This window comes from Lingula anatina, chromosome 10 (genome assembly GCF_051362555.1).
Source record: "Lingula anatina isolate TDL-2025a chromosome 10, LinAna3.0, whole genome shotgun sequence".
Classification (NCBI taxonomy): domain Eukaryota; kingdom Metazoa; phylum Brachiopoda; class Lingulata; order Lingulida; family Lingulidae; genus Lingula; species Lingula anatina.
The window spans coordinates 14,635,288-14,663,225 of NC_141776.1; the positions used below are offsets into that span (position 1 = coordinate 14,635,288).

General features: G+C 38.6%; 2 protein-coding genes across 3 annotated transcripts; one reads left to right on the forward strand and one right to left on the reverse strand.

Annotated features, from left to right (window-relative positions):
- Nucleotides 1-1,325: 1,325 nt before the first annotated feature.
- Nucleotides 1,326-13,462, reverse strand: LOC106174728 (kinesin-like protein KIF28). The gene is made up of 23 exons (XM_086997067.1): nt 13,300-13,462; nt 12,754-12,811; nt 12,230-12,428; nt 11,874-12,006; nt 11,047-11,120; nt 10,509-10,629; nt 9,503-9,713; nt 9,090-9,220; nt 8,510-8,580; nt 8,187-8,247; nt 7,581-7,730; nt 7,315-7,349; nt 7,039-7,119; nt 6,378-6,492; nt 5,990-6,053; nt 5,647-5,778; nt 5,078-5,247; nt 4,629-4,789; nt 4,080-4,208; nt 3,438-3,668; nt 2,767-2,835; nt 2,325-2,456; nt 1,326-2,052 (listed from the first exon to the last, which is right to left on the reverse strand). Exons 2-23 carry the CDS (start codon nt 12,795-12,797, stop codon nt 1,804-1,806), a joined length of 2,763 nt encoding a protein of 920 aa, XP_086853193.1. The 5' UTR covers nt 12,798-12,811; nt 13,300-13,462; the 3' UTR covers nt 1,326-1,803.
- Nucleotides 13,463-13,719: 257 nt separating this feature from the next.
- Nucleotides 13,720-27,879, forward strand: LOC106174727 (uncharacterized). 2 transcript variants are annotated; one of them, XM_013556399.2, is made up of 15 exons: nt 13,720-13,898; nt 16,042-18,097; nt 18,366-18,512; nt 18,807-18,911; nt 19,174-19,641; nt 20,144-20,353; nt 20,477-20,584; nt 20,946-21,182; nt 23,705-23,905; nt 24,508-24,531; nt 25,528-25,641; nt 25,886-26,037; nt 26,316-26,445; nt 26,789-26,947; nt 27,221-27,879. In XM_013556399.2, exons 2-15 carry the CDS (start codon nt 16,085-16,087, stop codon nt 27,278-27,280), a joined length of 4,128 nt encoding a protein of 1,375 aa, XP_013411853.2. In that variant the 5' UTR covers nt 13,720-13,898; nt 16,042-16,084; the 3' UTR covers nt 27,281-27,879. The 2 variants fall into 2 exon arrangements, with proteins under 2 accessions (XP_013411853.2, XP_086853192.1); XM_086997066.1 differs by lacking the exon at nt 24,508-24,531.
- Nucleotides 27,880-27,938: the final 59 nt, after the last annotated feature.

Below are 27,938 nucleotides of genomic sequence, written 5' to 3' on the forward strand. Positions count from 1 at the left end.
ACGATGCAGTCATCACCGCCAGTAATGGAGGCCCTTGGGGGTCGTGGGGCGAGTGGAGACAGTGTGATAGGGGCCACTTCATCTGTGGTCTTAAGGTCAAGTTTGAGGCTAGTGTAGGAAAAGGCGACGACACTGCACTGAACAGCGTGGCCTTCGAATGCTGTTAATAGAGAACGTGCCTTTGGCGTCTAGGCCTACGTATCAACATCCCCGTTCATCTCAAGGCACAGTGAATCAATTTTCATCATTAAATAGACCATGAACATATTTCTTAAAAGACTTATATTGGGACTGTTACTAGCGTTTAACTTCCCGAAAGAAACGTTCGTTTCTTTTCAGAGCACTACCTGTAGCCTACCTTATAGAGCCGTTTTGCCGAGCCTATTTAAATCTCATCGCAAAATCTCGAATTTCGATCTTCTTCTGCGACCAGAGTGTTATAAACTATATAAAATTACCCGAAAAAAATTAATAGCAGTTTTCAAGGTGCATAAATATGAAAACCTGCATTGGATCCATATTAGATATGTCCACTACTTAGCATGTTACAGAACACAGGTAGCTGTCAGCAGAATAAAATTATATTTCCACCTGTTCAAACTAAGTGTTTGTATTGTTATATACTGAATGAGTTGATGTCTCCAAAATCGCTCTCTCTATATTTTTATAGGATGCATATTTCTGGATAGCTCACGAATGCTTTTAGGGCTCATTCCCAGTGAAATTTTCGTTCTACGTAGATCTGTCCACCATCGCAAGGACACTCGCTGAATGCAATCAGTTTAACAAATTAATACGTCTCCTCTTGTTTCCAACGTACTCTCGTATAATCGCCAATGTTTTTCGGTATTCTACTCAAAGCCAGAAGAACAATGAATTACCATTTATTAATGGGAAACCTGTTACCAGCCTTTTTTTATGCCGATAATTTAGTTTTGTTTTTGGAACGTGCTCATGCCTTCAGTATCGTTTGAAATGCTCGGAAGAATACTGTGGCTCTCACTTGCGAAGGTGCAGACCTCAGGAATTATATTTTTTCTCTTATAGATGACGAAAGAGGAGAACATTTTATTCTTTTCCGACTTGGAATCTCCGAAAGACCTGCATATTACGATTTTCCCTTTTCTTTGATCAGCAATGTTTGATTTGAATGTTTGATTTGGCCCGACTGAGCCGAAACTAGTAGGGTAATTTCTGACAATATATACCGAAATTCTGGCTCGGTTTTATTTATAATACTGCAATGCTTTCTTAATAACCAGAACACTTATTGCATTAAACGAAACAAATAGTGTATCTAGTAATTTAAATGTCAACAATTGGGCTCGTTTTTTACTTGTTTATTATCAGACATGATATAATACATATCTTAAACAAATCTTTTAAACATTAAGCACTGAGCTCGTATGTTTAGTACACGTTTAAAGATAAACCTCAATATTGAAACATATTGGAAATACTTCATCAAGAAATAAATATAACAAAATATCACAGAAGAATGCAAGCAAAAGTTTTTAATAATAATAATAATAATAATAATAATAATAATAATAGCAATAAAACTGTTATGCGGTGCATCATATTGTATATACGTATGTTTGGCCAACCAGTTCTTTTGATGATGATAATAATACTCATAATAAAGGATATATTACTGCTTTATCCATGCCAACAGTATTCTGACTATTCTGACTTCATACAAAACCCAGCGTTTTAGAATTTTCGTCGACTTTGTCAATTCCGCCACCAACACAAACACGTACCCTTATTGTGTATTTGTTGATTTTTATCGTTTCTCTATTGCTACTGCAGTCTGCATGCTTCTCCGGTGGCGCCACCTAGGTTTGCTGCCCTTTCCTTCAAAGTGTTGCGTCCAGCAAAACCGTCTGTTTGAGTCCCATCGATTGAGAACGAGGCCCGTCTAAGAGTCCCAGTAGCGCCCATGTTCAATGTGCCGGGAGCAGTGCGGGGGCGTGCCTGTCGCATAATCGTTTCTGATTGGCTGCCCCACACTTCAATCATCAAGGTTTTATCTTGGAGATAACTCAGAAACTGAAATCAAGACCACGCTCTTTCATAAAAATCGTACAAGGAAAGGGATCCGCAGTGCTTATGAATTTCTTTGACTAAACATAAATATAAAATATAATATGAATTATCAAAATTAACATAAATCCACTGTAAATACCCTATATGTTCTTACGTTGATCAGTGATATTTTGTCCGTCCTCATCCATTTCGCAAACCAGCGATGCACTTTAAAAACCATACATGTAAATACCGCCATTCCTCGTATTTGAAAAATTTCGAAACTAAATACCTACCTCGTGTGTGACTTGCTGCGCTTCGTATTTGTGCCGTTTCTTGTATTTTAAGTCAAACAATCCGGCAACGCATTCAGTTGGGTTTGTGGTCGAAGGTCTCTTCATTTTGAAAAATTTGTACTTGCACCAAACCTAATTGAAATATACCATATCCATATACTCTTAATATTCAGCTGCACATATTTAACATTTTCATTCATTATTCAAATGCAAGCACAGGACCTTTAGGGTAATGTTTCATGCTATTTTACTCCAAATTGAAGCATTACTTTCTGATGGTGTAATTATCAGCAAGACGGAAGGGGGGGTCGAGGGTGACAAAACCCTTTGAATGAAATTGTAATAGTTTTATGGTATAAAATTGGGATATATATATATATATATATATATATATGGCATTTACAAGTATTAATCACGCTCCTACCAGGCAATCTTTACATACCTTATTGTATTTGACAGGCAGGTTTTGAGCTTTCTTTATGTTTATACGGATTGTGATATCCTTCCCAATCTGAAATAAATTTACAACAAATTATGGAAAGCTGTTTATATAATACAAAAAAGATATCACAGATTAGTTATAATGTATCATATCATTGGATTATTTCAGTAAACTACCGTAAAACTTAATCTGTGAAACAAGTTATTATCCTTTATAAAATGTGATCTTGAGTGAATTATAGATATAAATATTTAACGTGACAAAATTCAATTAAATTTTCGATATACTGCATATCTGCAAAAAAAAAGCGTATAAGCGCATGTGCATTCATCTACACATGCAAGTGAATATTTGTGAGTGTGCAAGCGCAGACATGTAGGTCCTTTTAATAAAGAAAAGTACAGTATACTTAACTAGATCGATCCATTTTGAAAAATTTAAACCTTAACAGTGACACCCCTACTTGACAAAGCCAATTAAATATCTTAACTGCAGGTAGCGGGCATGTGGAGAACATATGTGAAAGGGAGTAAAACCCCTGTATTATAACAATATTCAAGGACCTGTAAAACTGGACCGATCCACTTAAGTGTACCGCTCGATGCGAAAAGGGCCAAAGTTTGCGTCTGAACCTACATATCCCTAAAAAAAACAAAAACACAGGATCTCACCATTTCTTTGGGGTCAATATTTCCCTCTTTAACCTGCCCTTTTTCCTCTTCCTTCACCTCCCCAGCTTCGGCCGTTAACTCGACGGCGAGATACCCCACTGTGTTAGCCTCGTAGTTTCGGATGGTCAGCTTCTCGTCGTAGGTCCGGCCGTGGGCCAGCGCCACCAAAGGCACGGACACCAAACCTATCAGGTTCTCCGTGTCCGGGGGTTCGTAAAACGGGTCGTCGTCCTTTTCAAAATAAATAAAGGGGTCATTGAATGTCATGATAAGCAATGGAGGGGACGGTGCTAAACATGTGCCGAGTACCTAGGAAAACAGTATGATTGGGTATTTTTTCTTTTCTTTTTCGCTCTAAAAGTATAATCTTGAGGCAGGAGCTGTGACAAAAATAACCAAAGCCGTTTCTTTTGTATGAAGAAATGTGTATCTAATTATCTGCTGACGGTCTGACGCTTACGAAAATTTCCTATAGGACTTCTCATAGGGTTCTATTGGCCTCTATAGTAATCCTAAAGGACTCTATGGGACCCAATAGGAATTCTAGCTATCGGATTTCCTTTAGGAATCCTTTGTAGAACATGTGTAGGTCCTATACTGTATAGGGACCTATACGAAATTTCCGTACGGGGACAAGCTCACCTGTTCCACGTTATAGGTACCCTCAAACTCCTCGTAGATCCTCTGCATACTGCACTGCCTGTCCAGGAACTTGTTTTTCCCCCAGTAAAACTCGTTGTCGTTCTCCATATTATGCATTTTTACATAGACCTGATGAATGAACAGTGACATATTTAACTTAAAAAAAAAACAAGTCTAAGGAAATGCAACGCGGTACGGTGCCCTTGTTTAAATCCTCGAGAGCCACTTTTCTGTATTTAATCACATCATCGTTTATTTCCCAGTCACTCTATTGTGTTGGTTTTGTTTTATACCTAGATCGATTTAGCAGGATCGACCCAACTCCGAGGGTTTCTCGCTAAATTGCATTCACCTGAAAAGTCTCTAATATCTGACACGCCTACTGAAGCTGTCACAGGGTAACTAACTATCGTTAAGCAGCTTCAGTACGCGTGCCAGACATCTAAGCCACTTAGGCTGAATGCCATTTAGCGAGAAACCCTCGGAGTTGGGTCGATCATGCTAGATCGATCTAGGTATGGGTACAGGGTCTAATTTATATTCCCATACCTCGGTGGGTCCAGACTCCTTCCCTCTGAACATAGCAGGGATGAGGGTGACCTCAAAACCGACAGATTTGTTGAACTCTGCCGCCATGGCGTTAGCGTCCTCCACCAGGGGGAGTAAGTGAATGATCTCATCTTTTAGGAGAGCAAGGTTGTCTTCGTCGCCTAGTGAAACGGAAAATAATGTTTTTTTTACAAAGAAAGGGTGTTGGACATAACTACACGTACCAAATGGTATAATCTGCTTCCTCCCCACACCGCTAGTTCTTCAGTTAGGATAACATTTTGTTTTGCGTAAAAAAACTATTTTATCGAAACATCTTAAATTTGAAATCCATGACAAAACTTGCTAATAATTCTTTTTAGAATACATTCATGTAATGACTTCTTCATATCCCGTTAAAAAAACAAATGAGATAACATTAAGGAAGAACTTGAAAATTTGACCTTTACCTCCCTCGCCACTATCAATGTTGTTCTCTATTTCCTCAACGGCAAAATCGTACGAAATCTCCGTGTGTTTCTTTCCCTGGTTGATCAACTCCTCTTCCTCTTTCGGGTGGTGAAACACGAACAAGTTGGGCACCATCGTAGCCCCCACAGTGTACTCGCCAAACAGAATCCTGGTAAAAAATAATAAAATTCTCAGCTACACACCTGGCCAAATTCACGTCCCGTCATTTCAATATCACGTTTGCAAACGCATTTTCAAATCTGACCTCGACATTTACTCGTTTTTTAAAATTTATTTGCACTTCTTGTCATCAAAGCCTTGTTTTATTGTGAAAAAATTGGGTTGGTATGCAAATTTTGGTCCTATCTTTGGCGTACTCCGACTTCTTTTATATCTGTACATTTAAAATATCTACCTGTTTTGGTTAAAAAAACAACCATTGCTTCATCGCGTTAAAAGATGGTTGATGTGCAGATTTGCCTCTGCGCTTTGCTCTACTTCATCTCTACTTCATCTCTACTTCATCTCTAATTCATCGTAATCTGCACATATGAATACTTTAAAATACCTGTCTTGATGGTGAAGTTGTATTTCCTGTCCGGCGTTCATCTCCACCCCATTAACTCTAATTTTTCCTTTCAAAGACTTAATTGTCACACCGTTCCTGGTATTACACACGACGCCGTGTTCTCTGGCAATGCTAAAAAGAGTAATGTTAAATGTATAAATCTTTTCTTTTTACAATATTTTTATGGAATCCGTTACTTTTATAGGGAACACTGCCGTGGTGATGGAAACACATCAAAACACATCCATCGTGAATGTTTAGGAAAAGCTGCTCCCGCTTTTTGAAACCCATACTACGAATGTAACTCAAATATAGTTTTAAAAAAAATATTAAATTTTCTTACCTCCTGCCGTAGAGAGGAATTTCCGGTTGCGGTTTGGCTCCATTGTTGCCAATTCTGTGGGATCCTGGACAAATAAAAATTCAAATAAATGTTATGAAACAACACTTCTGGAGACGTAACTTTCATTTTAATTGACTCATCTTTTCTGTAACTGCCAGCCTTCTTATCTCCTTTGATTATTTTGTCTTATTCTATTTATTGTTACTTTCTTTTTTTGACGTTGTTGGGGGTCCACGATTTTATCATGTAAAGTTTTTTTTTTTTTTGCTATACATCAACGCACTTAATACATTTCTAATTTTCCACTCATCTATATATATATTTATTCAGTAATTTAATTTTTCAATAGATTTTTATTTCTTCGATTTATCAAAAGCAACCAGCCTACCTGCTTTGATAATGTGAATAATTTTGGCAACCAGCAAAGGGTCCTCATTGAGATTATAGAAGTGCGGGAAGCGTTTCTTCGCATTTTCCTCTCGCTGTTCTTCTCTCAGTTTCTCCTATAATCGAGAATAAATACAAGAATTTCAAATGGATACACGTAGATGTTAAACACGGCGCCTTCGCAAGGAACGGCATAAATTTTTTCAAATTAATCATAGGAATGATGGAAAACTCAACTTTAAGAAGCACCCAAGATGCGCAAGCAATTTGACTCAAATATGCATGACCTTGTCGAGTTTCTCCAAGTCGGCTTTTTCAGCCAAGAGAAGTGACGAAAGGTTATCTTCTACTCGCAAACAAGATGGCATTTAGACGGCTACAGCCTGTGTGACAGAAATGGAAGTCCGCTAGGAATGGTAGTCCGTTCCCCGTAACGTTGTACAGGTGATATTCTTCCCAAATACTTCCCCCAATAAATCGACTAACTCTAACTTGTACTTATCAAATGGGACCTTGCGGACTTCCATTTCTAGGACTACCATTCCAGTCCCACTGGGTCGTTTTACATACATCTGACTTCATACCAGCTTACTCAAGTCACCCACAGGGTAATTACATCTTCTAGTATGTATTATTGCGATTTCCTCTAGTTGCGTGCTTACCTCAGTCTCCTTACGGGCCTCTTCCAGCCGTTTTTCCCATGACGATGTGATGCCCGCGATTTCTTCTTTGTATCTCTCAATCTATAACATATAAGTGAACTTGAATACTGAATTAATCTGACACCACGTTCCTAAATTAAACAAATCTAGCTTGAAACATTTGGAAGAGTTTCTTAGTCTGTAACAGTGCTTTTTATTGATAGTCAAGTTTGGAATTCTACATGTATTAATTGTATGAAACAAATTATCATATAAAAGAAGGAAAAGGATGCTTACCTCAGCCTCTTGTTCTTGTTTCATCCTCTTAATATCTACAAAGAAAGAATTAAAATGAAATACTTTTTCATTTTATATCAAAATGGTGTTGACACACTTAAATATGACAATAAATCTGTGTATTATTTTAGGAATTCAGAGAATGCAAACAGTGGTTGCAATTATATTTAAATAGGTCTATTATTAATAAACGTCCCATAAAGATCGAGGCATAATTCACCGACTTGAAATTGCTCAATATTGAATGCACATAAATTAAACGTCACCTTCTTCAGTATATCCAACGGTGACATTGGCCTTGGCGTCCTTTAGTTCCGCTAGTAACTTCTCTTTCTCGGCGATAAGTTCCCGGATCAGTTTGTCGGTCTCTGACTCGTTTACTTTGGCGACGTTCTTGATAGATTTCGCTCTGTCCGCTAGAATATTATAACATCTACATTTAAAACGTTATACCGTGCAAGTTTGCTTACTACAAGGACTTAGATATATAGAATGTTCTACTTAGATATATAGAATATTAGAATATTAAATAAAGTTAAGAGAGAGACGTGATAATTTATTTTTAAAACTAATTACTTTATTTAATTTCTTTTCATGACATGTTATTTCATTTCAACATCGATCAATTTAACTTCAGATTAGTATTTTTTCTGCTGGTATACATTATGCTTTGATTTGATATGATTTTAATTTACGTTATTCACTTTGATCGCTTTTAGAGAAAACTGTATTTTTGCCCACTAAATGAAACACGCACATCATAAGTCAGCAGACGAGAGGTAAGGAATAGGAATATCTGTTGCTTTTATTTTAAAATCAAGTTAAAAATTGCTTATAGTACTAAGTAATTTACCAGCATATCATAAACTTACCATATCGAAGCGTTGATAAAGTCTGCTCAAAATTTTCCGCGGCTGGACTCAAAGCAGCAACCTATAAAAGATTCATTTCCAAAAAGTGATTACTAAATAAGAACTCTTACGAAAAAAAAACTTAGCCCCACTTTCTGCTGCACCAATTTAAAAACAACTACTTAAAATAGTTTTAGCTTTTGCACAATTACTTTAAAAAACACTTTACAATAAGTATTCTGTGTGCCTGTGCGTACTTTTCATGCTTGTCTTTCTTTGTCTTAGTTTCACTCCTGCCCTACCCGGCCGCCTCAACTAGCTCTTGCTGTACATGTAATACGTACCATAACTGTCTTGCAATTTCCACCAAGAGAATTCTTCAACAACATGGTCAACTTGGAGTTACGGAAATTCACTGCAAGAAAAAGTTGTTACTTCATACCCGCTGGCCCCAACAAGATTTAATTAAAAGCATTGCAATTACATGCAAAGCATTGGATATTTGAAAGCCCTCACACACTCTAACCTATTAAAATATATTCTAATATTCCAATAAATGGTTTAAATAGATGGTTCCTTAATTAATAACCTCGTAAGTAGTTAGGGAGGCTGTTAGTTATAGAAGGAATAAACAACAACCAAGTGAACTGATCTTCTTAAACAACTATATAATACCAGTATATACTAGACACATAGAGGCCATCAACACCATTTCGTTCGATTACTTTTTACGTGTTAATAAAATTATGGATTTCCAATATCTGCCAAAAGACAAAATCCCAGTAAAGAAGACGAAACTTCACCATAATCATGATAATCACAGTTTTAAGATCAGAAACAGATTAAACAACTGCGCATATATTTTCAACAAGATGGTAAATCTTTACAAACGCTTAAAATGCTATATAGTTAACTGATATTTACATTGTGCTCGTTTTCCGGACGCCTTGTCGTGAAGACCTTTGATAATATTGCCCAGCTCAGAGAGGGATTTGTTGATGTTCTTGCTCTCGTCCAACCGCTCCCCTACTGCACCAGTTTGCTTAGATCGCTCACTGAAATTTTGTTCGGTTTTTAAAAATAAAACAAGCTTGTCTTACATAAATGCATTTTTACTTAATAGTTAACAAAACTAATCTGTCCGCCAATGAGAGTTTTACGTTTTATAATCATAAATACAATATTTAAATTTTAAATATTCTTAAATGTTACGTATTGTTCAATTGTTCTTTATTTCACTCTGGCTTTTATCCCCTACAAGAACTTTTCACTTTTCTCTTTTTATTACAAAATTTGTCTGCTGTTTGGTTTGTTTTTATTAAATCGATATATCTTACCTTCCTGCAAGATCCACCAAATTTATACACGCTTGTTTGGTAGTGTTCTCTTTCTTGTAGATCTGCTCAAAGTTGACAGTGACGATTGTATGCGCGCGGCTGCTGTGATCGTTCATCTTGGTGGCGGCAAGGGTTCGGTTTCTATTCCCGTCGTCCATACGGAGCTCGATATCCCTGTAATTTCCCACTGGGACATCTGTGAGGTGCTCCACTGCATACGAAAATTGACGATTAATAATTATTATGCCTCTATGATATTGCCTTTGTTGGTTTGTTACTTAACAACAGCTAGCAGGGCACTGTGCCCGCGCCTTTGACGGGGGCGTCTCGAAAAGTCCGAAGTTTCAATGGTCCGAAAAATGGTAACATTTTCATCGGTTTTTTAAATCAATGGTTTATTGGTCCGAAGGTTCTATAGTGAACTTTCGAACCAATGAACCTTCGGACTATTGCTACGGCCCCCCTTTGACTCATATTTTGGACACCACGTGGGGGAAAAGGTAAAAGAGGCAGACGACATGTAACTTACTCTGGTACCATCATGAATGATACTGATATGCAAACAAATGAGATCCTTTCACTTATGAGAGAGAAATATCTCTGGTCTTAACATGTTGCTGCTGTTGCTCCCATTCCCAAGTTCGAAAGATGATGATGAATAAATGTTACGGCTGAGAAATGGACGAACTTTTAAAAATCGATCGGACTTTGGTAGCGATACCGTAATTAATTGAGGAGAAAGATGAGATATTTTAATTAGTTAATAAAGTTGCCTTAGTGGAAGACTGCGCTCTCTGGAATGCTTCACTAGTTTTCAAATTAAAACTGAATAACTCGAACGGAATATCATCAAAGAGATTATGTTAATTATGTGCACCGCATTCGTGAAAATTACTTTTGCAAAATAAAATGTAATTACTGCACAAAGTTACACTCTCCGTATTTTTTTACAATTATTTACCGTAAAACCTGAAATAACCCTCTTCAACTTTCCACTTGTACTTACCGTAAAACCCCTTAGTGGCGTGTTCCCTAACTTTCAGACCCTCTTTAGCCTTTCCCTTGACCTTCTTAGTGAGAAGATCTCGTACTTGTTCGTTGTAGATCTCCAACATACTGAATTTCACCTGCAAAAATAAAGTAAATATTTAGGTTTGAAGATCATCTGCAACTACTAAATACTTTAATAAATATAAAAATGCGTATGCTACTTCCTTTGCTTATGATAAAAGTGTTTGAAATTAAATAGTTTATAAAGACATTTTATATTAACCATTGTTCCAAATACATTAATAGAGGTGGAAAAATTAAGAAAAAAATAATAATTAAGCCTTAGCAGTGAACAATTTTAACACAAGACGTAGACAAATAATTACGGAACATTAAGACCAATACCACTGAATGAGACTCTTGACTACCTAATGATAGCCAATGAAAAGTCGAATTCTCCTTGTTACCTGGATGCTGCATGTCGACATTTAAAAATTCTTTTCGTGCACCTTTTTCTAATATTTTTCAAGAAAATGTGTACTGTATATACATACCCGATATTCCACCCCTTCTTTCGGGTTTTCTTTGATTTGTTGAAACAACATTTCACATACACGGGGAACAATTCCTGCAACGATGAAATAAAAATTGAAGGACACATGATTACTAAGTACATTATTTAATTCCGGCGAAGACTTCCACTGGGTTCCAATGCTTAGATCGATCCATCTGGATCGATTTAACTCCCTCGGAAGTATCACTAAACTGAGTAAAGATAATTACCCCCTAACAGCTTTACTAGGCGTGACAGACATTTAAAGGGATAATAACTCTTCGTATGAGATCTATATTTCACAATAAAAACATTGTGAGTAACTCATAGAAATATCGTATTTTCTGTTTTACCACAAAAACAGCAGTTACAGCTATTATTCTGATATCTGAGCTTGTCTTTAGACCAAGTGACCTCCATTGATGGCTATACAGTATACTCTGTTAAGATCTCTTAAGAGATTTTAACAAAAAACCAAACTTTTTAGAAAAAAAAACAGGTACTAACATTGAATGTAAAATGGATTCATTAACCATTGGTAAATATGGGAAAATTGTTGTTTACTCCAGGAAAATTCATTTTTTGACCGAAACGAAGAGCTATTATCCCTTTAAGCCAGTCAAGCTGACAGCAATTTAGAGAGACTCCCAAGGAAGATAGATCGATCGAAATATCTGTGGGAATGGTCCCTTTAACATACATTTTATATTAGATTGCTGACTATTTTGGCCCAGTAACATGAATAAACATTCTTTAATTTAAAAAAGAAAAAATACAGAACTCTTGTATTTGGGTGAAATAAACTAGTATCTGTCGAGGCTAACTTACCTTTATTTGCTCCGTATCCCATGATGGAGTACGACTTCCCGCTCCCAGTTTGCCCATATGCGAAAATAGAGCAGTTGTACCCCTCCCACGCATTGGTCAACATTCCGCGGCCGAGATCATTGAAAACTTTCGTCTGGAGAAAGAAAAATATGTTCATCTAGGTACCATAAGTTTAACATATCAATTTGAAACACACTTAAAATGTTTTATCACCCTGCAATGTTCCTTTTGTAGCTTTAAAGTGGGCTTACGTCATGCCTGTCTACCTCAAGAGACACGTGACGTTGACTGACGTCTTATGACGTCAACAGGGTACGCGTGTTGGGAAATGGGCCATTACTCTGAACTCTACTCACTTGATCCGAGTATTTGGCAGTCGCTGGTGAATAATATCCATCCTTTTCCTCATTGTAACCATCGTGTGACCAGTATGAATGGTCGAAAATGAATTTCTTGGGCTCCTCCCCGGGGCGAGCAGCGGGGTCTTTGATGTAGGTGGTGACCCCATCCATGTCTATAATACGCTGGGCGTTGGAGTCCTTCTCTCTTTGGCTGTGCGAAAGTCAAGGATGATTAACAAACTCTGGAGTACGTGTACATGTACCTCGTGAGTGGAGCAAAGGTACGGTCTTGCTGTACTTATGGGTTGAACTGAAAAAATGAACTGAGAGAGAGAGAGAGAGAGAGAGAGAGAGATGGAGAGTGGTTGTTCTTTTTACTAGACCCAGGGGGGCACTTACCTGTGGTGTGGCCACTCTTATTGTATGTTTTTATTATAAATGTGTGTGTGTGTGTGTGTGTGTGTGTGTGAGAGAGAGAGAGAGAGAGAGAGAGAGAGAGAAGGAGAGACAGAGACTCAAAATCAAAATGCAAGGATATAAAAGGGCGGACCCTCACTGCCACTTTAATGTTTTCTGTCGACATGTTTGATTTTCTTTCTGAAAAAAAAAAGGAAAATGTGTTTTACGTTGTACTTTACAATTAGTCAGAGTATCCGTAAGCATAATCCATTAATCCCACGAATGAATCTAAATCCATTTAAATAGTTGGGCTGCATCGGTTGTACTTAAAATGTTTAAACCTGACCGGTGCATACTGTACATGTATGAACAGTGACTTGAAAACACAAAATATCACTTTACGGGATTGCCAATAATTATGCTTAGATAATATGGCTCATATTGAGAATGTTCATTATTAGGAGAAATGCTTTCGGCATAACGACATACCAATACGTCAGTGCTGCAGCAAAGACTTAATTGCTCTGTTACTAATGTTTGTGCATTTATACCTACTTGTCATTCTTGCTTTATGTCAATATCAGAATTTACTATCGTGAATGTGTCATGGAACGAAACTCTTCATTCTGTGTATATATCAATTAATTAGAGAAAAATAGTCCAGTATTTGAAGGTATTTTGCTCACCTCAAATGTCAATCTCCTGTGTTGATTTATATCGCTAAGTCCGCCATCACTGCTTCATCAAAATTGGGTCATGGCGGTGCGTATTGCACAAGGTGGGCTATTACTAACATAGCGACGGCCAAACAAAACACGGATTATGTTTAAGGAGTCTATTGAAAGGCTGTCGCACGTGACAATAATCGATAAAAGCTGGTCTGGATTTCGTATTGGGGAGAGAAGAACGGCAACATTTTATGAACATAAAACAAACTGCTGTTTTACTTTAATAAACTTGATGCTTGCGAAATGTATAGAATCATTGACAACTTTTGTTATAATCATTTGTTAGTGAAATAATTTCGCTCAAAACATAGTTGATGATCATGGCGTAGCTTGGTTCGCTTTCTTTTCCCTTTCCCTAAAACGGCTAGTCTTCCATCTTCTAAGAATCGATTGCTCTATTTCAACATATCAAACATGGCCGATCACTGTGACAGGTTCTAGCTAATCACAGCAGAAGCGGGAGAAAATAACCAGACCTCACACCTCTACGACAGGACGACCGTCCGGATGTGGACTTGTGTCATGCTTTAGGACCAACGTAGCCCAGTGAAACACAGGTGAGTTAACAGTGACTGGTGGTGACCCATACTGTCTCGGACAGGTGTGACAATTTAAAAGCTCTTAACAACGACGACGTTAAAATGTTATAAATCCGCGTGTACTGGTAGTATGAATTTAAATGTTCTTTTATGAAATATTAGTAAGGTCAAGTTGGCAATTTGCAAGTCATAAAATACGAAGGCAGTGTACGGTTACTCGGCGGTGGGATTTAGACTTAAAAGCGCGCAATAACCGTCTTCAGATTTTTTTTAATCTGTACGTTGCAGTGAGCTTCATGTGTACGTATATCAACGTTAACAATGTCAGATATAACAAAATTACACTTGGGCTCTGTTCTCACAACTTTTAGATCGATCTATCACCGCGGGGAGTCTCACTAGATTACTGTCAGATAATCCCCCTTAAGTGTCCGTCCCCGCCTACTACAAGCTTTAAGGGGTAATTAACTTTCGTGTCCGCCCGGCTGACAGCTATTTAGCGTGAACCCCCAGGGAGTTAGGTCGATCCAATGTAGGTCGATCTAATCTATGAGAATGGGGTGTTGGACACCATTCCCACAGACACACGACCATCGGTCTACGTGGATCGACCTTACTCTGCTGGGACTCTCGCTAAGTGCAATCAGCTTAACAGAATGACTCTCTTCCTCTTGTTTCTAACGTACTAGCATAATCACCACTTTTCTGTATTCGACTAAACGCCAGGGGGAGGCTTATACGATAATCTGTTAAACTGATTGTACTCAGCGAGAATCCCTCGATGTGGGTCGATGTGTCTGTTTAATGATCCTCCGACTAAACATGGCCTACCCTACCCCCCCCCCCAAAAAAAAAAAAAAAAAAAAAATTAAGTCGCCCTAATCCCCTGATGGTCTCCCCACCTCCACACGCGCTATTAAAATGACTATATGGGAATGGAACCTAAGTTGCGTATTAATTTGTGAATACTCTTCCCTGTACTATATATGTTAAAGGTTGCTATTGATACTATGACGCTTTACTCTATTGAAAGTAATGTATAGAAAACGAACACTTCTTTTTCATTTTGATTTATGATTTGGATAATTAAATGTCTTAGCATGCCATACCACAATAGAGCAGATTTTAAGACTTGTCAATCGGATCAAGAACCGTTTATTTTATATTTTACAGTAACTGCGATATTACATATTGTTTGTTACCCCTGGTAAAACAAATAATATATAACGCTAAACAAAATGCACTCACAAGTGATACATGACCGCTGTCCCTTTTTTTTTTTTTTATGAATACTAGTTCCCTGTATAGGCCAAGAGTAAATGTGTGTCATGATAGGAGTAGGCCTTATGCCCGTTTCTGTGCCACACACACACACACACATACAGACACTTAAAATTACACAACCCGGCCCGTAAGCTGAGAAAATAAGTTGCTGAAGTTCATGATAGGTCTTTTAATATAAAGATTTAATTTTTTTTCCAAAAATCTCGTCAAAGCTGGAGTCCACTTTCCACTCCTTTGTCCTCCCCCCCCCCCCCCCCCCCCACAAATAAGTATACTAACCGGGGTCCAGCCTAAGGGACTGTTTATAATGAATGCTGTCGACCTAGCTAATGCGCACTAACTCCACGGGGACTCTCGCTGAATACAACCAGATTAACAGACTAACAGGCCTCCTCCTACCGTTGAGTAGAATATAGAAAAAAATTGGACACAAGAGCAAGCAAGTGAAGACTCATTCCAAATCACTGATTCCAAATGAAACGACCGTTCTACGTAGATCGATATAACTAGGCGGGGACTCTCGCTGAATGCAGTCAGATTAACAAATTAACACGCTCCCTCTTTATTTTGAGTAAAATGCAGAAAAGCTGTTATATAGACGAGTACCGTGGAAACAAGAGGAAGCGAGTTAGTCTGTTAATCTGATAGGTACTGGTAGGTAGCTATGTATTGTGAAAGCTTCCTTCTTAGGCTTTTAAAATAAACAAACGTACATGGTGTATATATTAACATATAATCATATATGTAAACAAACGTACATGAAGTACATGTGAATATATACACCATGTCAATGTTGCGAAAACTGTAGGCGAACCTCACTTACACTGAACACTTGTCATATGAATCGTTGCATGTTTTTATCATTTATTTTCCCCAGAGAGTGCCTTCCGTTTAACCAAGTACGCCAACGAAACACAACCATGGGAAATGCCTGCTGTTGTTGTCAACCGCGCGGCTACATCGTAGGATACGGTTACGTGGAGGCAGACGATCCCAGTTGCTTTAAATTCAAGAAGAGAAGAGCGCGCATTCGTCATAAGAGACAGAAGCCAACCGTCAACTCGGCTCCCGAGGAATATTATGACTCCTCCTCGGACGACGACGGGGACTGCTGGAAAGGTGGGCGTGGCGGAGGGGGCGGTGCCAGAAGGTTACGGACCCGAGGTCGTGTAAGTCCCGGCGCCAGTAATGACAGTGATGCTGATGCACGGGCAGCAGCGCATGTGTACGAGTATCAGCGCCAGAATCAAACTGGTGTGGCTTTTATCTCTGGGTCAGTTCCCCTCTCACAAAACCACAATAACACCACAACTACAGGGTATTCCCACTTTTCACACCAGCAGTATGGGTACGGACAACCCCAACGTGGTAACGGACAGCAGCAAGGTGGTTACGGACAGCAGCAAGGTGGTTACGGACAACAGCAACGTGGCAACGGACAGCAGCAAGGTGGTTACGGACAGCAACAAGGTGGTTACGGACAACAGCAAGGTGGTTACGGACAACAGGGTCAACGACCCAACTCCAGCACTGGTAATAACACGAGTGAGTATGGGTGGAATCGAGAGCTTACAATGCCCTTGGACGATCGCCCTGGTAGCGGGCATTCATCCCACCAAACCACAGCAACATATGTACAGAGATCAAGCACGCCCACGAAACTGCCCCCACTTGGTGACAATGCTATAGGTGGCAGCACGCCAGCTTATCGCCAAGACCCCCTTACAATGGAGCAGGGTGGTGGAGTCTCTCGGCCCGGGGGTCGATCTATAAAAGTAATAATGGCAAACACCAAGGTGAATAACCACACGTCAAATACAGGTAGTGATCCCAACTTCAACGAAGCCGAACCTTCCAACAAAGTTGACAAATTCCAGAAAACGGCCAATATTAATATCAACGACGCCAGTGGACCGGGCATGACGCCTTTAAGTGTCAATACAGGGATCTCTACAGATATTTATGGTTCAAGCGGCTGTTTGAAAAGTAAGGACAAGAAAACAAAGAAGAAGGACAAGAAGAAGGACAAGAAGAAGAGCAAGAAGAAACGTCGTGGTTCCTTTGATTCAAGTAGCTCAAGCAGTTCGAGCTCGAGTAGCTCGGATAGCAGCCCAGAATTGAACGTATTCGGCAACGATGCCAACATGAGCCACATCAGCAAAATAAGTAACATTCCAAGAGCAGAGTCACCAAAGTTGAACAATGTCGATAGCATGGTGATGTTTTATAATAACACCGTCAACGTCCAAAACGGCGACCCGGCGACTGAAAATACCGGTGGTTCTGCATCAGTCCCGAAGCCGAACACCGCAGAAGGGTCCATGGGTATGTACGGTTCCAAGCGCTCCTCCTCTTCCTCGTCCTCCTCTTCTGATAGTGACGGAGATGAGAAACCACACCCATCTGGTTACAGATCCATGTCTGCAAAAGCAAAAGGAACCGCTCTCCCCCCACCTCTGACGTTCCCACAGCCCAATTACCGCTCTGATTTACCTGTTGTACCTCGCCCCGTAACTCCTATTAGGACAAGTTCTAGGGCGGTCTCTGCCGGAACGGAGAGACAAATGCCGTCTGCCTACAACTCGATAGGTGGCAGTGAAGTACCAAGACGCTCCCTGGGGTATAGTACCACCGAAACGTCAGACCTGTTCCCTGGTGACAGTTTCAACCCAACCCATGTCAACCCAATGATATCAACCCAAACCACCACCGCCACAAATGTAACAACGCTTATGGGAACCCAGACCACCTCTGTTGATACAAACACCAGTGAGTCACAGACAGCTCAACCTCCCGCCAAAAGCACCAGCGGTATGGAGACCCAAACTGAAGCTAAAAGAAGCAATTCCAGTGGAATGCAAACCGATGCGCAGACGACCGAATCCAATAACGATAGAGATATGTTGCTAGCAATGATAAACAGCTTGAAAGAGGTAAAATTATACATGTTTCTATAATTTCAATTCAATATTAATTTATTTTAGCTTCGACCATACCATGCATATAACATTTTCCAGATTCAGAATAGACGTAGTTTTCTTTTAAAAATTTAGAAAAAAAGGACCTTGTGGTGTATTTTCTACTAGTATGATTTATTTTGGCTGTTGAAAATTGAGGGTGATGTGTTTAACATTGAGGTGATATGTATAACTGATTTCTATCGTCAGCTAAAAATAATACTGTCGTTTCTCCATTTTACAGCAAATCGAAGAACTTAAATGGCAGCTTTTGGCAGCAACGCGTGAGAAAGAGAGAACAGATGACACCAACATCCTCATCATACTACAGACGCTATTTGCCGCGCAGAAGACGATGATGGAGAAGGAGGCCTCGCTTTCAGATAAACAGGTGGGTCGCTCGTGGCAACAAACGACTAAAAGAACTTAAAAATGCATGGTCTCTATGCTGCCCGGTTAACTTTAAAGAAAGGTTGTCAAGTCGCTGTTAACCCATGCATGTTTGTACATGAATGTTCAATTATCATCAATGTACCATGAGTTGTGCATAGACGATGTGCTTTGAGATTACAAGTTGCCACTTAAGAATATTACATCATGACTAAGGCACGGGTCATTGGATTTTGTGATCATATATATATTCATAAAAGAAGATTCATTTTACGTAAATTATTTATTCATACAGGAGCAAGAGCCATTGGGAAAAGTCAATGAAATCAATGACGTGCCACCAACCGTTGACATTGATGCAACACCAGAGATCCAAGAGATCAATAAGGATTATGAGACGGTAATGATTCACATCGATGACGATGATTGCATTAGCCTGTGATGATAGGGCATTTGTCAAAATTTCGTAGAACACTTAGAGATATTGTGTGTTAAGTTGTTTGTGTAAACTTGGATAATTAGCTGGTTATCAACCCATTACTAAATGGACAACACCTTCAAATTAAGCTTTACAAAGGTGTCGACATGATGGTTTATATATGTGTGTAATTTAAAAAGAAATTATTATTTGAGACTTAATAAAATGCTTTTTGCCATTGCAGAAAACCAAACAGTGCGAAACAGAACTAATCCAAAGCTGCCTCGAAAACAAAGATCAGATTTCCGAGGACGAAATCAACCGCATCCTCTCCAAGCATGAACTCCAGGTCGATGCTCTAAAACGCCAGCAAGAATTAGCCAAACGCCAACAGTTAGAAGCCTTACAGAAGAAGTTCATTGCTCGTATAAGAAAAGATGGCCCCAGTGGCAACACCGATGACGACCTTGGAGGCGAAAGTACCCCCAATTCCACGACTCGTGAGACAACTGTAATCGCCTCTACGCAGTGCGAAGAAAGCAGCACCGTGACCGTCGAACAGCACACTGAGATTTCCCACAGCCAGGTAGCGCCACCGCCTAATGAAGAACAAAACAGCGTGACTGATGATTTTGATTTTGATGATGCTTATGAAGACGACTTCGAGTCAGACGATTCCGAAGATCCCCCTTCTCTGGCCGGAGAAGATGAGGTAAGACAAGACAGAACTCAGTGATTCGTATACTAGTTGGGGTTGTGCGTGTCTTTTAAAAGAGTTCCAAATAACGAAGTGCATTTTGTAAAGACAGTCAAATTGTTTTATAGTCTTATGCTTCACAATCAATCACAGAAACTGAAATACTACAGCAAACGATAGATTTGAATTTATGTTCAGAATATAATTCTGCTTAAAACATATTATAGTATAGGTATGTATATTGTAGTCATGCTTTTATACACGTTATGAAGTGAACTAATGGCGTCATAGTATATAATACATATATGTGCCCTGCTTTGATAAGATTTGAATTTATGTTCAGAATATTATTCTGCTTTAAACATTTTATAGTACACACACACACACACACACACACACACACACACACATATATATATATACAGTCATGCATTTACATGTACATTATGTAGTGAACTAATGACGTTATAGCATGTGTACTATGCTGAAATAAAATTAAACACGTGTTCACCCTCAGGTTCCTACCGATGGATCTGTCCCCGAGGGTCTAACCAAGGACATCATGAAGCACATGGACGAGCTGTCGCCAGAGGTCCTGAGGGGACTGATGGATCTACACCGACGACAACAGGCGCGTGTGCAAAGCACCAATGATGCCTCCAAGGCGAAGCAGGGTGCGTCTCTTTGGGAGAAGCTTCAAGCCAGGAGAAAGAAAGCCATAGAGTTGGTGAGGATTTGACTTTTGTGTTTATTCTTTATTTGTGTTGCACAGAAGAGCGTTAATTCTTTACTTCTCTCTAGTCCCTTTATAAATCGGTTTTCATTCTCCTTTACTATTTGTTTTCGGTAGATGAACCGCAGTGAGTCAATCAAGCAAGAATACAGAGACGTCAAAGACGTGAAGAATATCGGGACCTACTTTGGGGAAGAAATGATAGGCAGTCAAACCGAAACCAAGGTTTGTGTGTATCCTAATTACACTATTATTATCAAATTTCGAGCTTTTACTCTTACGTGAAATCTTTTTTAAAGCGCCTCAATTTTTTAATAAAAATGTTGTAAAAATAATTTGGGTATAGCTTTTGTAACGTTTTCTAGGTATCTTTCTCTCTGCCTGTATTTAATCCAGATGATCCGATAATGTATGATTCACGATTTGCAAATACATGAAAATGTCGTGGAATCTAGTAGGTTTAGGGCTCAGGGCAAAACCATAACACTGAGCAGATTTAATTGAAATTGGGAAATCAAATTAGTGCGCTACAGGCTATTAAACTAAAGCATGAGCCTCAATAACAATGGCGACTCCTTTCACTCAGGCTATACAAGCCAACGACGAGAAACTCGTCCAGAGCATCAAGTCAATACAAACCACCCAGGACGAGCAAGCTCTGAAGGTTATGATAAGTCAGCACCTTGTCTCCAGAAACACCATGGAGATAGAGAGACTCAACTATCTGGATCTGATGGCGGTGTCGTTGAAGGACTCGAGCACAAGTACAAGTAGCCATGTTGAGGTCACAACTCAGCTGGCCAATGATGAAACTTTAAAGAAGGTGAGAAGCAAACCGCTACACCTTAGCGTATATAATGTTCATCAAATGGTAACATCCCAGCGGGCAAATCAACATTGAATCAATGTTGAATCAACGTTGATGGTCAACGTTGAAACTATGTTGATATGACGTTGACTATGAAAGTTGACTCAACGTTGAACCATCAAGGTTGAATCAACCTTGAGGTATCAATGTTGAATCAACGTTGATGGTCAACGTTGAAACTATGTTGATATGACGTTGACTATGAAAGTTGACTCAACGTTGAACCATCAAGGTTGAATCAACCTTGAGGTATCAATGTTGAATCAACGTTGATGGTCAATGTTGAAACTATGTTGATATGACGTTGACTATGAAAGTTGACTCAACGTTGAACCATCAAGGTTGAATCAACCTTGAGGTATCATTGTTGAATCAACGTTGACGGTCAACGTTGAAACTATGTTGATATGACGTTGACTATGAAAGTTGACTCAACGTTGAACCATCAAGGTTGAATCAACCTTGAACCATTACCTCAATGTTGAATCAATGTTGAAATAAAGTTGAATTTGAAAATTGAATTAACGTTGATATATCAATTAGGCTATCAGGATATTTGATTGAAATTTGCCTGATGGCTGAAGGTGTTCTCCAAGATATCAAGCATTTCTTGAAATAAAAAGACTCAGATCTGAAAAGGGGGGGGGGAAATTAGGAAAATTACCTACAAAAGAAAGTAATTTCGGAAGAAAAGGGGGGGGGGGGGGGGGGGGTCCAGACCCCGGGACCAGCTCCTGTATCCACCTATGGGTCGTCAGATTCTTTTTAAACTTTCCAGTTTGATGCTCAGTGTTACGGACCAAAACAGCCCGAACATAAAAAAACACAAACAACAACTAACTTAACTATGAATATAATATATTACAAACAATGAACATACACTACATAAACTAACTACATGTAATACTATCATGTTGCATAAACTTTAACATTTGTCAAATACAGTTAAATTCTAACAGATTCGTAGACAGTTAAGTTTTGAAGACGCAATGTCACAGTTTTACGAGTCCTTTTCTGTTAAACGTTCCTCCTGATAGTGTGGGGTTTTGAAGACGCAATGTCACCGTTTTCCATGTCCTTATCTGTTGAACGATCATCCTGATAGTGTGGAGTTTTGAAGACGCAATGTCACCGTTTTCCATGTCCTTATCTGTTGAACGATCCTCCTGATAGTGTGGCCTCACAAAGTACTGTTAATAAAGTACAGTTTTTGTACTGTAAAAGTGTTACACACTGTCCACACTCACGTGTTGCATCAGTTCATGTTATCCGGAGTCTCGCACTTAATAACAGTCCCGCACTTCATTTACATTATACAAGTATGCAGGCACATACGGTAATTACTCATAAAAATTAAACAACAAATTAGCTTTACTAAAATAATTATAACGTCACATCAGGTAGTTAAGATAATTTTAAGAATACAAAAACAAAGGGTCACCAGTCTAATTTTTTTCTCACAGCTAACTTAAATTTCCAGAAAAACAGGCATTTTTGGCTTTTTCAAGCTTTTTCTTCAACCTTGAGTAAAATTTTGTCAATTTGCCATAAAGTAAGGCTGGTGACCCTATGTTTTTTTTCTTTTTCTTAAAGATAACCGGTGGAAAGTTTAAAAAAAAACTGACGACCGCTTTTTTCACAAAATTAATTTTAATGAAAAAGGGGTAAAACAAGCGTTTTATGAGGGGTAATCTATGCATACCTCTCTAGTGAGATAATCATTTAAAACTATTATCAAGGTTATGATTAAGGTTATAAAGTTAAGGTTGACCCAATGTTGAGATCCAGTTGATATGTCAACATTGACAAAGGGTTTACAAACACAGGTTGATTCAATGTTGAAATCCTGTTGATCTATCAACATTGAAAACTGATTGACAAAGAAAGGTAAAATCAATGTTGAGACCCTGTTGATCTATCAACATTGACAATTGGTTGACAAGAAAAGGTTGATTCAATGTTGAAATCCTGTTGATCTATCAACATTGAAAATTGATTGACAAAGAAAGGTTAAATCAATGTTGAGACCCTGTTGATCTATCAACATTGACAATTGGTTGACAAGAAAAGGTTGATTCAATGTTGAGATCTTGTTGATCTATCAATATTGATGGATCAACATCATCTCAACCTATCCTCAATGTTGAATCAACGTTGAGTGCCCGCTGGGATGAGCTGTAAGATATTTATTTATACTTAATTAATACTTTGATCGGCGCTACAGTTAGTCAAATCAACAAACTACAGACTTTCTCCTGTTTTAAGGCGTTAACCAGAAAATAATATATATTGACCAGTACAGTGTATATAAATGAACCAAGAACATAATGATTTAAAATACTTATTTGCAATATGTGGCAGCCGTGGTTAACTTTGCAGTTACATACTTTCTCAATTTCGCACATTTCTGAAAACAAAAGCGTTGAGAACTTTGCGCATATGAATCACCCTATCGACAAAAAACGCCATCTTTCCAGGACCTTAAAAAGTTGGAGACAGAATTTTACACTGACATCACCTCCTTGGGTTTCTACCTGGACGAGGAGGAGCTGAGGGCGCTGCTGAAAAAGTACGAGGAAGACCAAAGAAAAATGATCTCCAGGAACGCCATGCAGAAAATTCGAAGCGACGAAGACCTGAGAAGGAAGTTGGAGGAGCGTCGATTGCGCAGGATACAGGTGAGTAGTAAATAAATAAATACTCGCCTGAAGAGTCCTTTAACATTAAAGGATTAAATTAACATTCTGGAACAAAATTCAACCTTGTCGGGTTCATGCCTAAATGACGTGTACTGAAACGCTCGTCAATTCACCAGATAGCAGTCTTCAGCCCAATCTTGGGCAATTGAACTAAATTAATCTGTTCAATACTTAGTTGTCTGAAAGGGGGTGGGGAAAAGTGGTTTTGATACACAGCCGGTATAACAGGAATGTTGGTTCAAGGAAGTCCAGGGGACCACATTATTAGTAGAGGTTATGGATAGCCCGAGCTATCGGGGTAAGTGTCACTTGTATAAAAACTGTAGTCATGGTTAACAGACTACAGTTTCTTTGCGGACTATACCATTTCTGTCACACCGGTTCTTTGGTTGTTGTAATTTGATTCAGTTGTAAACGAAGGTTTTTGTTTTTCGGTTTTAAAAAATGAAAAAAATCGAATATAATGCTTTAGTTCTTTAAGAAGACTCACAAAGAACTTTTTTTACTGATAGAATCATATATTTTGGTTGCGTTCTGCCTTCTCTCCCAGCACTAATTTTCCTACTTTTTCTCACTCAAAGCACGTAGTGGACTCCGTGCACAATGTAAGTGCTTGTTATATAGTTGTTGGTAACATTGGCTATTGACGCAGTGTATACATGTATTATTGTTAAATGTTCCTCTAACCTTTCCTGTAGCTTTGCCTGTTGCCTGTTGAATTCATTTTGTATTGCCTCTGTGGAAACTTGGCCTCTACAAATACAGCAGCCAGTGTGTCTGGAGAAAGACTTAAAACCAAATTATTTTTGTTAACAAAGATAACAGTTAATTGTTATTATTCCATCCAATCATTCTGGTATTAAAATGTGTGTTGTAATCTGTTTTCCTTTGTGACCAGTGCTCTAATTAATTCCTAAAAAATCAAATATATTATACACGGTATGTACAAATCCGCTTTTAGACGACTTGTCCATATATATGCGTTGCACTTTTCTGAATTATGGTGAACTGTGACGTAAAATGTTCCATATGTTACGCTTACTGTGTAATCGTGTGCCCCGGTCTTGTACTGGCATTTCTGCTTTTCATGTAGCTTAGCCACATAGATTGTACCAGTGCTGCTTATACCTTGACTTCAATTCCCCCTGCGTAATTTAACTGTCCATTTTACATGTTTAGTAGATTTCATCTGTATCTTACAAAAGTCACAGACGAGCCTTAAACTGTCAACACGTGACACGTGCCAAGCTCGTTCAGTCAACTCTCAAAAAGTCTGCCATTCACCACCGATACTATAACCAATTAACATTTTAAATCAAGACGGGTTTAACCTTGACCCACTGATGCCAAAAATGGGATTCAAACCCAGGCATTGAAAAGCAATTAAGCCTGCATTAAAGTAATCTCTATGCTTGACACTGCATTCAAAACCTACTATCAGGGAGATTGTGTCACAAGGGACTTAAAGCTCTGTCATAATTTCAACGTCCACTTGAATTGAAATTCTCCCAGTTCGGCTGTAAGTACCCCAGTTGAAAAATAGATTTACGTTGATGGTATTGAAGTGATTATTATTTTTATTGCCATATGTTTCTTTACAGTCTGATTTAGGGCTGGAGGAAAGCCAAATTACTACCGGAGAGCAAGAGAACGAAACCAAATCAACAGAAGTGCCGCTACTTCCGGTTGAGACCATGAATTCAGGCGTATCGCCGGTAAGTACGGTTCGACCTTAATTTAATATTGTGGACTACTTTTTGTTCTTGAGGGAGCATATAACAAAAGTACATATAAATGTATTTTGATGCCTACTGGTACAGTTGTGATTTTAATTGTGTCCAAGTTTCTCTCACACTTTAGTGTTAACAGTCTAATTTAACTAAAAATACTACAAAATGATAGTAGATGGAATCAAAGATTTTTAAACGAAGCAAATATTCGTGTATTTCAATCGTTAAGGAGGTGGCAAAGATGGACGAAAGCTTCTACATTGAGCTAAAGCGAAGGAAGGAGGAAGAGAACTTGACGGAAGAGATGCTACAAGAGATGCTGGCTGAACACATGCGTAATGTTGAGAGAATGCAGAGAAACACGGACGCTCAGAGAATGAGGTAGATAATGAGTAAAAATTTTCCCGATAGGAATTCGTCGTGAAGGAGGTTGTTTTTGTTACTCTCGACCAACAGAGCTTCCTCGTCTCTTTTTATTAAAGTGGAATAGCCCCAAGTCAAGATTATAATCAATAAAACAGATATGAAAAACATTTTTTCCATAAAATTCGTCATCAAATAAATGAAACGGGAGTTTTTCCATTCAATTTCGATCCTTTATTCTGTCTACAATGCTTATATTATCGAGATCTTCTACCTGACAAAATTGTCCTTTCCAGACAACATATGTCCACACAAGATAGACTAGCAGAACGCCGCCGTCTGAAAAAGGAGCAAGAGCAATACAAGTTGGACCAGAAAATGGCGCGCAAACGACTAGTGGAAGAGGAAAGAAAATTGCAGGAAATGGTACGAAACATTGTGTCTAAGATGTCTAAATGTTCCTTTGCGCTCAGTATTTATAATTTGTACATTTTCAAATATTCATATTTAAAGTAGAAAAATACACACTGAAAATTTGTTCCGAGATCTTTCAACCCTACCTCTTCAGGGTTTATTTGGTTATGGATGTGATTATGACATCATAGTTGTGAATTGTCACGTCATAGATGTGACGTCACAATCACATTTGGATAAATAATAAAATAGATCGTTGAATAGACGTGTATAGCATTATATCACATTCAATTTGGACTCAAATACTTTAACAATTTATATATGGCTTAACTGTTTCCTATTTAAACTCTTGTAGAATCGAGCCAACTTAGAAGAGATCGCAAACCGCCTGATCTACAACTGCAAGGAGAACACGAAGGCAGTGAGGGCGCTGTGGGCGGGGGAGGTGTCCCGAACCAAGGGCAAGGTCGGCGAGGTTACGACGGAAAACGTGAAGAAGAAAAGGAAGAAAAAGGTACGACGAATAAAGGGGGCGTCAGCGACGTGTTTAAGTATTGGTATTTAAGGAAAAGTGGTATTTTATTTCGTTACTGAAGCACTTTTTGTTCAAAGTTACTAGTTTGAATAATCCCCGCATTAATCTTATTTGTATCAGAATCAATTAAAGTTCCTTTTCTGAAATATTCTTGCTTCCTTCTCTTCGTAATTTCTTACATACTCGATAATTTATCTGTTATCTATATCTATATTTATAATCACGTATTATGTAATTTGCTTTTTTTTTCAGAAAAAGGACACTGGTGGAGAAAACAGCAGGCCCGAAACTGCACCTTTATCCGTATTATGAAACGTCCATCCAACCAACCGCCCGTTACGTACAAAGTCGCTAAACTTTTACGAGAGATTCCTTGTGTGTGTGTCCATGCTGTAAAAAAGATGCTGTGTTGCCAAATAGAATTCACATGCTTGTCGTGTACATTAGGCGGTATAGGATATATGAAATCTCCATTTCAAATGAATACCTATCTATACATTTTGCTGACTCTTGATATTTGTGAAGTATTATGACTGTGATTCGACTTGTTTATAGTGTACAGGATTTATCTTTTTTTAAACCAACTGAACTTGGCTGTATTTTTCACAGTCTTTATACGGTATGACCTTTAGCAACTCATAGTATACATAGTATTCAGGATCAGAATAAGTAACACTTCCTTTTCTGGAACATTTACATTGTATACAGGATTTATCTTTTTTTAAACCAACAGAACTCGGATGTATTTTTAACAGTCTTTACACGGTATGACCTTAATCAACTCAAAGCTTATCACTTTGTAAATCACGCACATTTTGTATTTCATTTCCAACTTTATACGTGGAGAACAGTTGCATTTTATATACATATTCATTGTTGCGGTATATTTTCAATAAACTGGCTTTACGGTGTATCTTTTTCCATCACTCTACAAGCAGCAATCAGAAGTAACAAGGCATTCTTGAGGACT